The sequence below is a fragment of the Elgaria multicarinata genome, chromosome 9 (genome assembly GCF_023053635.1).
Source record: "Elgaria multicarinata webbii isolate HBS135686 ecotype San Diego chromosome 9, rElgMul1.1.pri, whole genome shotgun sequence".
In the NCBI taxonomy this organism is placed as follows: domain Eukaryota; kingdom Metazoa; phylum Chordata; class Lepidosauria; order Squamata; family Anguidae; genus Elgaria; species Elgaria multicarinata.
This window is the reverse complement of record NC_086179.1, coordinates 30,692,760-30,709,281: the sequence shown is the minus strand read 5'-3', so window position 1 is coordinate 30,709,281 and position 16,522 is coordinate 30,692,760. Positions and strand designations below refer to the sequence as shown.

Below are 16,522 nucleotides of genomic sequence, written 5' to 3'. Positions count from 1 at the left end.
TGATAATATAGAGAAGCTCTCAGTCAGAATCATATGGCCACTGGGCATCTTTAGTCTCCATTGGGCTAGTTTAGAGGTTCTTTCCCCCTTACAGGGTTGTGGGGGGGGGGGTTGGTGGTAAAAATCTGTTGTGCTTCTGCAAAACTTGGGGTTCACCAACCCTGTTGAAAACTTCTTGAGCAGAGATGGTGCCACTTTGATTTCATAAGTAATGGTCTACACAGCCTGAACTAGTGGTGGCATAACCACTGGACCCCTGAAGTCTTTTCCCCACAACAGTACCAAAGAGAAAATGGTATACCCTTGTTCCACCCTTCAATGTTCCCATGCACTCATTGGCCACAAGTGAAACATTTCAAATTAAAATAGTGTGCAGTTGTGGCCTTAAATCTGTTGACACAGCACTTTCTCTACACCAGTTTATATCCATGTGTTTCTTCTTCCTTCTGCAATGACTCAATTCCATTTTCTCTCCCACCCATCACCCCACCTCTGAGTCAGTCAACATTCTGTGCCACTGAATTCTCACTGGGCTGTTTGGTGGTGATGTCCTCCATGTTCGTTCTCTCTCTCTCTCTCTCTCTCTCTCTCTCTCTCTCTCTCTCTCTCTCTCTCTCTCTCTCTGTGTGTGTGTGTGTGTGTGTGTGTGTGTGTGTGTGTGTGTGTTTGCAGGGATGGAGTGGACATTCTGTGGCCAATCCCAGCTACATTAAAACTGCTGCAAAATTTCTCTATTTTTCCTTTCTTTTCTTTTCAGCATCTTGCACATCTGACCCTTGGTGAGTTGTTTTTGTGGGTCCCCTTCTAAGTTCCCTATTTAAAGAGTGTTTGTCCTTCTGTAGTCCTCAGGATCCCCCAAAGCCTACTGATACCACCCAGGTCTGGTGGACTGTGCTGTTTTGGTTGTATAAGAACCAGCACTCAAAGGATTGGGAGTGCTCTTTGTGTATATGTGTGTGAGGGGTGGGCTACCACAAAATGTATGTGTTTGTGGATGGCACAGCCTTCAATGGCTTCCTTTCTTAGATGGGAGGCTACCTAGTTCTGGGCTGTCTCCTCACCTAAAGAAGGATGACTGAGAGCTGTTGAAGGTGGGGATGAGGAGGGGAGGGGGAGGGAGAGAGAGAGAGAGAGAGAGAGAGAGAGAGAGAGAGATCTTGTTGTGAGAGCAGCACTTATTGGTCCAGTTGATGAAGGGATGAGAACAAATTAGACACACAGGCATAACTGGATAATAAATTGGCCACAACTTTATTGACTCACTTGAATAGGCTTGACGGCAGCATAGGACGTGGATCCTGTAATCGGCCAGCCACCTGCTGACCAATTCCCCTTCCTGGCCTGCATGCCAGGGGCACTGGTGGTGGACACACCACAGCGTGGACCGCTAATGTGAACCCCTTTCCACCTTCCCAGACGTAGCCAACTCGCAGCCCTCATATTGGTCTGGTCTTGATGCCATGTCCCCGATATCCCTCATGGGAATCCTCACCGTGGGGGAGCAGGGAAGCCAATCCCGCTCTCCCTCACCATTGGATCCAGCCCAATGCCTATCACACCTATGTACATTGTGACAAATGTTATAAAATGAAGCATCCACAGAGAATATACTGATAGTCCAGATCAACTTATTTACAATAATCTTGCAATGGGGAAGGCAAAAACCTTGCACAGTCTTTGCCAATTGCTGTGCAGGTAAAATTCCTTCCCAGCCCCATTTACTGGAGACTACTTCTGTCACTGCAAGGCATCTTAGTACCAGGAGTGGGTGGGTGGGGAAGCCAGCAACTGCAATCCTGGAGCTGCATGGGAGGACTGCCTGAGACTGAACTGGAGGCAGGGCCAAAGAGAGAACTAACTCTGCCGGGCCGGCCTCTTTGGCCACACCATCTCATCGTGCTGATTTGTTCAGCAGTCCTCTCCTGGGAAGGAGACGCTGCTGCTGTGTCTGTGCTGTTGCGGTGGCTGTACCACCGCACCGCTCTCTACCAGCCTTTCTCCCTTTGTTGCCGGCCAGCGTGCCTCACAATTCACTGCTCCCCATTAAGCGGGGAACTAGGCTTCCATTAGGAAAGCATTATTCTTGCGCCTCTAAAGAAGTTTGTATCAAAATACGAACATTTAATAATGGTATTTTCCTATTCTTTATAATTATCTAGTCTTTACCCTACATTAGAGCCCAACACCCATAAAGCTATTTAGTTAAGATGAGATGTTTAATTTCAGAGGCATTATTACAGATATGGACATATGTCAGAAATTTCTTTTATTAAAAATGTGCACCACACCTTCTTTTGGAAACCCTTAAACTTTTCTCATTGAATCAACATTTTCTCTTCTCTGAATATAATAAAAACATTTCTCTGAACTAAACCTGAGCCTTAATTAAACATGAAACTGCTTACAGTGTGATCCTAAGCACGGTTGCTTTAGTCATGTTGAGATCAATGGCTTTTATTTCCCTGTAAATAGCTTTCCAATGCAGCCTTAGTTCTGCGTGCAAGAAGGTGCACTGCATGGGCCGCAGATATCAAGAGAAATAATTTACAAATCAGCAATGTAAATGCTTAAAAGATTAATTATGCTGTACTTTATATCCTGACTCATTTCTAAATTGTTAATCTAGGATTCAAAAAAGAAGGTAACCCATAAAGTGACTTCCTTGGGTTATCCCATTATAATCCTGGTTTGCTTGTAACCACACCCGCTCTCCTTTATCCAGGTTAAGGATCAGACTACCTGAAAAGTTTTCAAAACCACCTGTAGCATTCTGATAAGATTGTATCACCTCTACACCATTTTTCATCAATATAACATGTGAATTCTGGTTTGCCTGTAGGTTGTAGGCAAAGTAATAGGCTCCAGGGAATTGGCAGGTGAAGGTACCCGAAGCCTCATCTAAATGTTGCTGTTCATTGTATAGGATCTTGTGGAACACGATGGGCTGGTTTGGTTCTGGATAATCTTTGCCCAGTTCTGCAGCAAAGGCAGATTTCTGTTTTGAAGGAGAAACTCCAGGTAAGCCTTGTAGTCCACGAATACCTGGGGCTCCAATTACTCCTGGAGGTCCTGGAGGTCCTGGAGGTCCTGGCATACCTGAAAAACGATCAAGTGAGGTTAAGTCAGCAGAAAGAACAATGGCATGTATCATGTCACTCAGAGCCTCTTTAAATGCTGCTCAGCGATCTGTTCATGGTAGCCTGCAGCTATTAATTTAGAAGCATAGCTAATTTCTCCTTTACCATTGCTACTATCCAATGAGGTTGAAACTGGATTGGGAAAGATAGATAGATAGATAGATAGATAGATAGATAGATAGATATTGGATAAGATAATGCTTTACTGTTAAAATCTTTTAGTATTTTTAAAGACTGTAATCATGCTTTGTAGAAACAATTGTAAATATATTTTTTATCTTGTAATAAAATATTTTTTAAAAAATTAGAAGCAGTTTGTCATGGAGCAAAAGTCATTCCATTCATTCACACACAGAGAGACATACACACACATATATACACATATAAAAATATTTAGGAAAGGGGGGGAGGAAAGGGCCCAGAAATCCTCAGATTCATCTGAAAACCATGTATCGAAGAGCCTCTTTAAATGTGCTTCAGAGGTCTGTTCAAGGTAGCCTGCAGCTATTAATTTAGGGACAGTTCCAACTAACATATAAGATTTAAAAAAATGACATGGAGAACATTCATTCATTTATTCATTCACTTACTCACACAAAACTATTTAGGAAAGAAAATTCTCAGATGCACCTGAAAACCAACAGATGGGTTTGAGACTGATATCTAGCCAGATGTATTTCCTAACATCTGACTGTGCAGGAGACTCCCTGCCTGTGTAATGCATCACTGATGCTAGATTCTCTTCTGAATGGGGGATGATCTGCAGTGGAGAAGCAGGTTGGAGGTGGAGCTGCTCCCAATTTCAAGATGAGTGTTTACGTCAGAACAATGGGAATCCTTTTTGTATAGTTGTGAGTTTTGAAGTGCAGGGGCTTATCATGGCAGCCCCTATAGCCTTGCCCCCAGCCAAAGATACGCCAACACACACACACACAGACACACACACACACACACACACACACACACACACACACAGAGAGAGAGAGAGAGAGAGAGAGAGAGAGAGAGAGAGAGAGAGAGAATAGCAGTATGTAGTTGAGTACCCAATTTATTACTATCAGCTGACAATCCTAGAATAGTGAGCTGACTTCATTCTCCTTCTCTACGAGAATAGCCAAGCAGGATATTGCACTATGAAAGCGGTATATGGTATGTGTCAATTGGCCCCAACAGTTGTCAGTGCACGGGATAAAGCTGTCCCGTGGCTCCTGCCTTTTATATACTGCTTTCATACCGCTTTCATAGTGGAGTATCCTGCTTGGTGTAGATCTGGCCAAAGTCACTGACAACAGGAAAGCCTTGTTGTTATCACCGTACTAGAGCAAAGTGGGTCCGTCAATTCTAATGGCTCTCCAGAATATGATGTCCATTGCTCCAATTCTTAATCCCCCCTCAACCTCTGGCCCTCCGAAAACAAACAACTTGTCCTGAACGCTCTAAAACTAACTCTCCCTCCAACTGACTCTGCCAATCAGTCACCAGCGCACCAATGTTCCCCACTCCCCCTTAACTCACTTTCCGTATTCACTCCATACAACTGTCATTGGCAACATTACCATCAACCTGTAAAACACATTATGTCACATAACCAGGCATCCCAAGGCCAACAGAATATGGCTGAATACTAAGGTGGCTGGAGAAGGCAGGAGGTGGTGGAGCAGTAAACCCCCTCTCCTCTGGAGCCGAGACACCAGGCAGGAAGAGAGAGGCAAGATCACTGTGAGGACTAGTCACATGCCATTCGGGGATTGATAGGGCATGCAAACATGCGTATGTGGACATGTTCAGTGGACGGGTGATTCAACATACCATAAACACAGGTTGCTATTTCAGTTAGGGTGACCGAATGAAAAGGGTTTGTTTCTGTCTTCCAGGGTATTAGCTATCCCACCCAATTTTGGGTCATCTGCAAATTTGATCAGCGTTCCCTGCACCTTCTCGTCCAAATCATTAATAAAAATGTTGAAGAGCACTGGGCCCAGGACTGAGCCCTGTGGTACCCCACTCGTTGCCTCTCCCCAGTTTGAGAAGGTTACATTGATAAGTACTCTTTGAGTCAGATTCTGTAGCCAACTGCGAATCCACCTAATAGTTGTTCCATCTAGCCCACTTTTACCTAGTTTGTTAATCAGAATGTCATGTGGTACTTTGTCAAAAGCTTTGCTGAAGTCAAGATATAGGACGTCTAGAGCGTTCCCACGGTCCACAAGGGAGGTTACCTTATCAAAAAATGAGATCAAATTTGTCTGACAGGACTTGTTCTTGACAAATCCATGTTGGCTTCTAGTGATCACCGCATTGATTTCAATGTGTTTACAGATTTACTTCTTTATAATCTGCTCCAGAATTTTCCCAGGGATGGATGTCAGACTGACTGGTCTGTAGTTCCCAGGTTCCTCCTTTTTGCCCTTTTTGAAGATAGGGACAACGTTAGCCCTCCTCCAGTCGTCCGGCACCTCACCCGTCTTCCATGATTTTGCAAAGATAATAGACAAGGTTCTGAGAGTTCTTCCGCTAGCTCCTTTATTACTCTAGGATGCAGTTCATCGGGCCCTGGAGATTTGAACTCATTCAAGGAAATTAGGTGTTCTTTGACCATTTGTTTATCAATCTCAAACTGTAATCCTGCCCCCTCAACTTCTGCTTCACTTTTTCCAGGGGGGTCATAGACCCGCTTTTGGGAGAAGACTGAAGCAAAGTAGGAATTAAGCACTTCAGCCTTTTCTTTGTCATCTGTTATCAATTTGCCATCCTCATTAAGCAGTTGAACCACCATTTCTTTCCTCTGTCTTTTACTACTCACATATCTGAAGAAAGCCTTTTTATTGCTTTTAGCATCCCTCGCTAATCTCAGCTCATTCTGAGCTTTAGCCTTCCTGACGCCATTTCGGCACTTCTGCACCACTTGTCTGTACTCTTCTTTTGTATCCTGGCCTTCCTTCCACTTCCTATATGTATCTTTTTTTGTTTTCAGGTCATCTCTAAGCTTTTTGTGGAGCCACATTGGTTTCCTCTGTTGTCTTCTATCTTTTCTCCTTGTTGGAATTGTTTGTAACTGTACCTTTAAAATTTCCTTTTTTAAATACTCCCACCCATCCTGCACTCCTTTTCTCATTAGGCTCATTTGCCATGGGACCTTACTTATCATAGTTCTGAGTTTATTAAAATCAGCTTTGCTAAAATCCAGAGAACATGTATGGCTACACTCAACTTTTGTCTCCTTCATAATCAAGAATTCAAGTATGACGTGGTCACTTTCCCCCAGAGTTCCCGTAACTGCCACTATATCCACTAAGTCATCCCTATTGGTCAATATCAAGTCAAGGATTGCCGATCCTCTAGTTCCTTCCTCCACTTTCTGTAGGAGAAAGTTATCACCCACACATGTCAGGAATTTCTTGGAAGGGCCACTTTTGGCAGTATTGGTCTCCCAACAGATATCAGGGTAATTGAAGTCCCCCATCACTACTACATCACACTTCCTTGAAACACTGGCAATTTGTTTCTCAAAAGTTTGATCCTCGTCTTCTCCTTGATTGGGTGGTCGGTAGTAGACTCTGATTATCATGTTCTTTTTATTCCTTGCCCCATTTATTTTAATCCAGATGCTCTCGATGGGGCTCCCAGTCTGATCCGCCTGTATTTCTGTGCAGGGATAGGTATTTTTAACATATAGTGCAACTCCACCTCCCTTTCTATTTCTTCTGTTCTTTTTGAACAAGTTATATCCTTCAATTGCTATATTCCAGTCATGGGAGTCATCCCACCAAGTTTCAGTTATACCTATCAAGTCGTATTTGCCTTCATGTAATAACAGTTCAAGTTCGTTCTGTTTGTTTCCCATGCTCTGGGCATTAGTATATAGACATCGAAGACCATGTGTTTTATAGTCTGGCTTTGTTTCTACATTGTTGCGGACACTATTTTGGGGCACTATTGGAGCTGTTCTCTGTACTGTGGTGCCTTGGCCTTCATCCATTGTTGCCTCAAGGTTTACGTCTCCCGCCCCCGTAAGATTCAGTTTAAAGCCCTCCTGATCAAGTTCTTCATGCTGTGGCTGAACACATTCTTTCCAGCCCTTGTGAGGTGCAACCCATCCCTTGCCAGCAGCCCATCTTCCAAGTAGCGTAGCCCGTGGTCCCAGAATCCAAAATTCTCACGTCGGCACCACCTTCGTAGCCAGTCGTTCATCCAGAGTATTTTTCTTTCCCTTTCTAATCCTCTTCCAAGAACCGGGAGGATGGATGAGAAAACTACCTGGGCCCCAAAGTTCTTCAGTTTCCTTCCCAGAGCTTCATAGTCTGAAATGATTTCTTCGTAGCTCTGCTTGGTGACATCATTTGTTCCCACATGGATGAGAAGAAAGGGGTATGTGTCCGTGGACTTTATGAGTTTCGGTAACCCTTCAGTGACATCTCTAATCTGTGCTCCAGGGAGACAGCACACCTGGCGAGTCCATGGGTCTTCACGACATACTTAGGTTTCAATCCCACGCAGCAGGGAGTCTCCCACAATGACTACTCTTCTTTTCTTCTTGGTTGACCTACCTTCTGCCTCTTGTTCATTGTTGCACGGTGTCTGCTGTACTTCTTCCTCTGCAAACTGTCCTTCAGACCCATCCTCCAGAAGCAGAAAGCGGTTGCTTAACTCTAATGGTTCCACTGGTGCAGAATGCCTTCTAGTTCTTCTGCTCCTGTCACTCTTTTCCAGAGAGTTTCCTCTTCATTGGCTTTCCTCCCCTTAGCATGCTCCACTTCTGCTTCAGCTGGCTGTTGCTCTTCAATCTCGTGTGCTTCTTGTTGCTGTTGCAGTTCCACCGTTTGGTCTAAGAACTCCTCGTCTTCTCTTATTCCTTGGAGGGTGGACACTCGCTGTTCAAGTCCTCTCACTTTTTCTTCCAAAAGTGCCACCAGCTTGCACTTGTTGCAGGTATACGCCATGTTGAGCTCAGGCAGAAACACGAACATTGCACACCCTTTGCAGGTCACCACCTCTAGGGGTTCCTTTCCATCCATATTGTCTATTTCTGCTTTGTTTTTTTCCTTTCTGTTTATAGTGGAATTGCCTTTACTTTGTCCTGTCCTCTCTGAAGGTACACAACTATATGAGTATGTCTTAAGGGAAAATAAGATTTATTTATTTTTGGGGGTTTTTTTTTGGTTTTGTGGGTGGGTGGGTGGGTGGGTGGGTTTCTCTTTATGTTTTTCTTTGTTTCCCCCCCTCTTTTTTTTTCTTAGAGGCCTCCCCCTTGGCCTCCCCTGCCGAACTCCTGTTTGTTCTTCCTGTTCGCTCGCTCCCTGGGAACTGGCTTACTTTTGTAGCTTCTACTTGAGCTGGGCCAGCTGCTCTTCCCCACTTCTGCTCAGCTCCAAGTCAGGAAACAGACTGCTTTGACTGTTGTGATGAAGAGGGAATTTCAGCAGGTGCTGCATGCCTACAAATGTCACCTGCTGAAATTCCCTTTTCTATGCAACTGTTAAAGATACAGGCGCCCTGTCCTCCTTTCCGTAAGGTCACCCTATTTCAGTGGGATTAAGCATGCCTAAACATTTATTTATTTATTGCATTTCTATACCACCCAATAGCCAAAGCTCTGGTCTGCATCCTCTCCAGGAAGGAATATCCACAAGATAGGATATTGTTAAGAATGCACTTGGGGAAACCTCCTCAGATGAGGAGGAAAACACTCTGGCAGGAGAGGGAGTGTCTGCTCCCACAGGGGAGCCAAAGAGGGGCTCGCAGAAGGAGAAAGATCCCAGAGCAGAGGAGGGGCCAGAGTTACAGGTCAACCAGGACCTGGCCTTATCTGAGGAAGAGGTGGAGCCGCCCACTCCCTGGGAATGCCGAAGGCACAAGCGAGAGAATCAGTTGCAGTCAGCCAGAAGGAGTGTGCGCGTGCACAATCAGCAGGAGAGGAATGGGATGCTTAAATAGCAGGCAGATGTGATGAGGCTCAGCTGGGGCAGAGGGTGGAGGTCATCAGGCTGGGTTAGAAAAGGAGGAAGTGGGAGGCTTTGCCCTTTCTGGCAGACACCTTGGGGTTCCTTAGCAGGCAGCCTGTTCCACATCTTGACTTTGCTGCTCTTGACCTTGTTCCTTTCACTCAGACCTGACTCCGAACTCCAGCCTGGTTGTGCATCGTTTCTCCATCTTGCTCCTGCCCACAACTTCGGTCTGAACTGCTCTCAACTCTCCGTCTTGCTCTTGCCCTCGACCTCGGACCGGACAACCCCCTGCTTCTTCTGCATTCTCAGTGTCCGGCTTGGTGCCGGAGGATTAGCCGCCAAGGCAGACGGCATTCACAGCCCCCGCTCCAGCTGCTGTACACAACCTGAACTTTCACTCTGAAGAACGCTGAAACCTGATACTACTCCTCCGCTACTCTCATTGTTGTGCTGGCTAAAAGAACCATTAGCCGGGTAATTGGAACTGCCTAATAAAACACTTAAGAAGCAGATAATGCTTATGGCTGTTTTCCTAACAGATATCCTATAACAGAAAAGGCCCTAGTCCACGCTTGAGCCAAACCAGATCTTCTTTTCCTTTTTAATTTAAAGGTATCCAAAGTGATCTGGAACATGGAAGTAAAGCAATTATCTAGTCTCAATTCATTTTACTAATATAGCACTTGGACTGAAGCTTGGATCTGCAGACTGGGTAATGGTTGCTTTCTTTAAATATGACTATAAATGTAAATAATAATAATAATAATAATAATAATAATAATAATAATAATAATAATAGGTTTGGATCTCCATAGATTGGGTGTTCTGTTCCCTACACTGGTGGAATTATTATTATTATTATTATTATTATTATTATTATTATTATTATTATTAGCTTAATAAGATTGACAGGATATGGTGAGAGACATGATGGTCAGAAAAGTGATTAATAAACAACAACAACAACAACAACAACCGCTTCAATTATGGATTTATGGAACTGCAATATACCTAATATCAAACCTCTACATCTGGGGAAGTCATGTACTGTGTTGACGAAGTTCTGGAATTAAACCAAACAATATATGAAATATATAGGGGGGCATTATCTTGCTGGGATATCCAAGAGCTCGCGACCACAATACCTGACGGAGAGTCTCTCCTGGCTTGAACCAACCCACACACTATGCTCAGCATTTAAGGCCCTCCTCCTGATGTCTACTCCAAGGGTGGCTCAGAAGACAGCAGTAAGGCAGAGGACCTTCTCTGTGGTGGCCCCACAATTATAGAATGATCTCCCTGATGAGGCCTGCCTAGCGCCAACATTGCTATCTTTTTGGTACTAGGTCAAGAATTTTCTCTTTTCCCTGGCACTTAGCAACATGTGGTGAGTTTTTAATCTATCTCAGATGTGTTTTTATGGATTGGCTGATTGCAAAGTTGTTTTTAGATGTGTGTTGTCTCTGTGTGTACTGTCCTGTTGTGTACAGTTTGCATATTGTTTTAATGTTTTGATCTTCGTAAACTTCCCAAAGAGCTTCTGCTATGGGACGGTACTGAAATGTAATAAATTAGTTACAGCTGTGCAGAAGTGGCCTCACAAACTTCTCCACCCTATTTGTAGGTAGAGAAATTGGGCAGATAATTTCACCGAATTTCTCCAGGTTGAAGAGAAATTCTCCAACCATTTCTCATAGGTAGGCACCATCATTAGCAAGGACTGTAGAACAGCTTCTTTCTCCCCCCCCCCAAGAGCTTTTGGTTTGTTGGTTTGTGTTTTTTCACTGCCACTGCAGGTGGCAACAGCATCAACTGTTTTGGCAACTGGCCCCCATTTTGCATCCTCCACAATGCCCATCACCCCAGGGCATTGATGGGAGTAAATGCAGCCACCACAAAAAATAAAGGGGAAGAAAACGTGGAGAAAATTCTGGAATGTGTCCTTTTATTTCTAGGAGGTAAGAAAAGAAAAGTCTCAGGAATTTTCTGAAAGTTTTCTTTCCCCATGAAAGGAGCTTCCATTTTTCTGCCTCATTCTCAGGTCAGTTTATGATTTATTTTGAATGTGTGTCGGTGATGTTTTAGTCCTTAACTAATCCCTGTGAGGTGGCTGAGGGTACTGCCTATATTTTTCTTTCTATTACACATTGCACCATTGCTCTACAGTCTCTCAGGCTGCCTGCACTTCCTGATCTGAAAAGGCTCTATGGGAGGAATAAATTCATGATGTCTTCCCCTGGGCAGGAAGTGCGGGAAGCCAAGGAGGCTTCAGGCTGACAGAGGGGTGACTGTACAATGAAAGACAGGACACTTACACTCCTCAGACATCTGGTAAGTAAGGTATGCACAAGAACCCTGAACAAAACTCATGAGAATTTTTCAGAAATTTCTTTTCCTTAGAATTGCTTTTTGAAAGGGATTTCTTTTCGATCAAATTGTATGAGAACGGTCAAAATACGTGAGGTGGGCAGGAGGCGGGAGTATCCAATTCCCAATAACACAGCAGGTGCTTTTCATGTATGATGACCTGAATTCAATTTCTGGTGTTTCCGGTTAAAAGAATCTTAAGTCACAGCAGTGGGAGAGATTCTTGCCCGAGTATTTGGGAGAACCATTGTCTGAAAAAGAGCATTAAACTACCTAGATCAATGGTCTGATTCAGAATCAGCTAGAACAGCTTCTAACTTAATATCAAGATCTTTAGTTGCTTTCATGGACCAGTAATCTCCCGCAGCGTTCCGATCCATATCTGAGGGTGGGATTATGCGCTTTTCTGGGTAAAATATCGCTGTCTTTAAAAAAGAAAAGAAAAGAAAATTCTCTGATTATGATAAAGTTATTATCTCTCTTTCTCTTTATGTTTTTGAAATATTATAGCTTTGGGCTATTCTGTTGTTATATACCCAAAATTTAATAAAACAAAACACGCACATGCAAATGTTCTTCATCTCTGCAGTTGCAATATTTCTATCTTCAAGCCAAATTACAGCAAAATATTTGCTCCGAATTCAACAAGACCATACCTGGCATCCCAGGAAATCCCGGGTGTCCTACAGGGCCAGGAGGGCCAGGGGGACCAGGTATGCCCGGAAAGCCAGGAGGACCACATGGTCCTTCTCTGTCTTGAGCTTCCGCTGTTCTGAGTAGAAAAAGTGTCAAGAGCCAGAGACCTAGAGAAAAAATTATATATATATTAAATTAAAGTTTTAAATATCACAAGCCTATTCAACTATTTAACTACTACTATAAACTTGGTAACAGGAAGCAGAACAGATGAGTTGGTGTAATTGGTAAGGGTGCAATCCTATGCATGTCTAGACTGAAAAGAGTCCTATAGATTCCAGCACACCCCAGCCAGTATGGCTGACTGGGGATTGCTGGGAATTTTAGGAGTTCTCTCTGCCTAAAGTTGTCTATGATTGCCTTGCGTTTGCGATGATGCAAAACAGAGGTTCAAATTACAATGTTGTATCTGTGACGGTCCATTCACACATGCCAGTCAGTCAGGAATGGACGTACTTATGTTAACCAGCCCTAAATAGCTGTTTTCTTTGGAATTCTATATGCTCAGCAAGACTACACATATCCATGACATTTAAAGATAGTTTTATCATGGTTATCTTAAAAGAAATAGATGTAGTATGAGGAGCCACTTCTGTATCTAAACACAGGTATAAAAGAGACGTAGGGAAATGTGACCACAGAACCAAGTGCCTAGATAGCCCCCCTCTCTGTTCTATAGAGAAGGACACTTTGTACTAACAAGGACAAAAGCTTCCCCTCTCATAGAAGAGAATGATGTGCAGTTGTATGGCATTTTCACAGGTATTTGCGCACAGATAATGGCATTCATCAAGTATGCAAAAGAATCTCTTCTTAGGAAAGGGTATAAAGGTTAGAAATGTATATAGGGCCCCTCCTTGAATCAAATTTCAAACCACGATACAAGTATGCATACTATATGTCTCATGATTATAGATTGATATGCTGTAACCCACAATTAATCCTATATACCAGGGGTGCACAACCTTGACCCCAGGGGCCAAATCCACTCTCTGGGCCCCCAAAACTGGCGTTCTGGGATTCCCCCAAAAACCAAGTCTCTTCCCCCATCCCCAACCACTTTCCCGCTTTTGGAAAGACCTGATATCTGTATGAATTGGTTATGTTTGTTGTTTCTATTTGGAGCTGTTTTAATAAATTACAACATTTTGTTTTGATTATAATATGTGAATTTCTTTTGGGTCTTAGAAATCCTTTTTTCATTTTGTTAGATTTATCTTTATCATTTCAATAATAATAATAATAATAATAATAATAATAATAATAATTCAAGTGATATTTCAAATGATAATTCAAGATTTTATATCAGGAAAACAAGCTTTCAAGGTGTCTAACAATGGAATAAAAATAAATATTGGCCCCATTCATGGTTTAAGGTGAATATTGGCCCCATTCACCACGGTTTAAGGTGTCTTCTGAACACAGCCCGGTTTTCCGGCTCAACCACCGTTTTTAAAACTGTATATGGAGGGTGTCCTGGGCCCCAACAGTTGCCGCAACTGTTATAAGCTGATTTAAAGGAGTAGTGTAGATCCTGCCCTGGTCCCAGTGGCAGCTCCAGGTTTTTGAGAGCTCTTGGGCATCGTGCCTTCATGGAGTCTACCTTCTCACCCCCATTTTCACTAGGTACGATTGCTCCTAATTCTCTTTCTGATCATTGCTAGCATTGCTTGTTTGACAGGTAGAAACTAGATTGCCATTGCGGAGGGGCCACTCCAGGGGGCTCTTGTCAATGGATCCCTGCTGCGAGTGGGTGGGCCCTTAGCCGATTCCACACCATGCCTACCCTCCATGCCAGCCCTGCCTGGTCCCGAGCGATGTGTGTTCTCCCAGCATTGCCTTTAAAAGCATGGAACGACATAGAAAACCAGCTCACTTGCACAGGTGTTGCACTACAATGTCACAGCTGTGGGAAGAGAATGAAACTATTATCAGAAAGAAGAAACCCACCTGGACAAAGGAAGCTGTGAGGTTGTGGTGTTCCCAGCCTCATCGTGAGGGTTTGGAAGTGATCCGATTCTTGAATCTGTGTTGTTCTCCCAACTCTACCTTATATGATTCTCTGAAGCTGAAATACGTTTGACTGGCTTTGGTCATTAAATGTTTTTATATATCCCTTTGCCTGTTTTTTTTTTTAAGTTGGTGGTCAAATTTTTTTTATCCACAAATGAATTTCCCAACATCACCAGCATTTCTCCTACCAATATTTACTCTTGTGCTGTCCTAGAAGACCTGATCCATACTCCCCCCACTGACAAATAAGGAAAAGGACAAAAACAGCATATTTGGACAGCAATTTCCCATAAATGAAACTTCAGCTATCTGCCTGAAACTGAACTTTGTATCTTAAATTTATTGAAACCGGAATGTTTCTGTAGTGGCCAAATGCAATATGTTGAATTAATCGATTGAATCAGAAAAGGCTGCCAGGCTGTAATTGCATGTTGTAGGAAGTCTAAGGCTGAATTTGGGGGGTGGGATATGTTAAGCTTTCCATGTTAAATAAGCTGCTCACCCCATTTCAACATTACATGTAAACATCATATTTCAACACAAAAGTCCATTTGATAACCTGCCTTTCTCTGGAAATCTCTTATCTTTCTTCCACTTATTTAAGTACACACAGCATTGCGTCCTTATTTAAGATTTGAAGGGGGAAAACAGGTTCCAACATTGTAAAAAGAAATTGGGGGTTGGTCATTCTAAGCTTAATAAAACTGAAAAGGTTTCACCAATCTTTCTAAAATTTACACATGCCAGAAAGAAATGCCTATTCCATATAACCTGGAAATGTCAGGAAGATTGGTAATAGATTTAGAGAGAAAGGGCAGTTAACAGAAAGAAAGAAAGAAAGAAAGAGAGAGAGAGAGAGAGAGAGAGAGAGAGAGAGAGAGAGAGAGAGAGAGAACGAACCTTGGTCAGGCAAAAGTTTTTCTGAAAATGTATTGACTACCATTTGTGCCCAGCTCTGGTAGAGCCAGCATGGCCACCACGTGTGATCTATTGTCATTTCCATAAACCGTGGTTGTTTTTTTAATGAATATTAATTGTTCCCAAGTGTACTTCCTCTCTTGGCATTGGCAATTGCGAAGGATAAAAAATCCACTTTGGTTGTAAGGCAACTCTATTTTATTGAGCATAATACAGCTATATGGAGAGAGTCCTACAAAGAACTTCTTCACTGGCAGGGTGAAAAGCAGGTATATTTATCCATAGTAGCATTTTAACCCAATTAACAGTTGGAAAAATTCTAAAGCAAAACAAAGACAGATCAAAAGAAAACTTACTTCATTCTACCTTATCAACAGATGGCCCATAACTCCTCTAGCAATGTCAGATTGGCCTGGATGGTCTGTCTTCTTTATCAAGCTAGTCTATTCGTCTTGTACTCTATCAAAAAAGGTCTTGACAGTTAGAAATTCCAATTAAACATTTCCTTCCAATTAAGTAGTTTCAGCATTACAGCCCATACAGGCTTATACATCAAGCTAATCCCATCATACAGTTCACTTGCAAGGCCTACATACAGAGTAGGTATATCAAGGCTTGAGGCTTTGCTTTTTCACAACCACTCACTTCTGAGGGAGGAAATAATGGCATGCACTACAAGATTCCATTAGAGTCAGGGCTGAATGGCCTTGGCCCTGATGGCCCCAGTGGCATCTCTTCCTCCTCTTTCTTACCATCACTGTTCTCTGGGCCAGAGCAAGAGGCAGGTGAACAAGCAGGTTTGCAATGGTGAAGAAGAGGAACAACTCATGGGGGCTTTTGCCAGTGGACCTCTGCTGCTGCGTGGGTGCTAAGGCAGGTGATTAGCCATGCATACCCCTGATGTGGTCTCTTGGGCCAGATCTACACCAAGCAGGATATAACACTTTGAAAATGTTTTGAAAACTGTATATGGAGTGTGTCCGGGGCCCCAACAGTTGTCACTGCTGTTATAAACTGTTTTAAATCAGTAGTGTAGTTCCTTCCCTGTTCTTTACTCTTTATTCACTGCTCCAGTCCTGCCCTTCACCAGCACTTTTGAAATAGGTTTCAGCATCCCTCTAGCCCTTGAATCTTTAATCTCCAGTTTGTCTGGGGAGGCAGACTAAGCTGAAACTTATTTCTTTATTTAAAACATTTATATCCCGCCCTATATCATTAAGATCTCAGGGCGGCGTACAGATAAAAGCATACAGTATAAAACAGTAAATATACACAGCTAAAAACAAATTAAGCCATAAACCAAGTTAAAACAATATATAATTTAAAACTATGGGGAAGAAAGCAGCAGACGTAGCATGGCTGTCCTCATCCACATGGATCGTAGGAGTGATTCTCGCTATCTATACAGTTGGCGTGAGAATTCTGGAATAAGCAAATGCTTTCCAC

The 16,522-nt window shown here is 43.0% G+C and overlaps 1 protein-coding gene across 1 annotated transcript; it reads right to left on the bottom strand.

Moving 5' to 3' along the window:
• Nucleotides 1-2,197: 2,197 nt before the first annotated feature.
• On the bottom strand, nucleotides 2,198-14,256 carry LOC134404017 (hibernation-associated plasma protein HP-25-like). Its single transcript, XM_063134569.1, has 3 exons — nucleotides 14,096-14,256; nucleotides 12,106-12,252; nucleotides 2,198-3,096 (listed from the first exon to the last, which is right to left on the bottom strand). The coding sequence occupies exons 1-3, from the start codon at nucleotides 14,136-14,138 to the stop codon at nucleotides 2,630-2,632; spliced, it is 657 nt and encodes a 218-aa protein (XP_062990639.1). The 5' UTR covers nucleotides 14,139-14,256; the 3' UTR covers nucleotides 2,198-2,629.
• Between the last annotated feature and the right edge of the window lie 2,266 nt (nucleotides 14,257-16,522).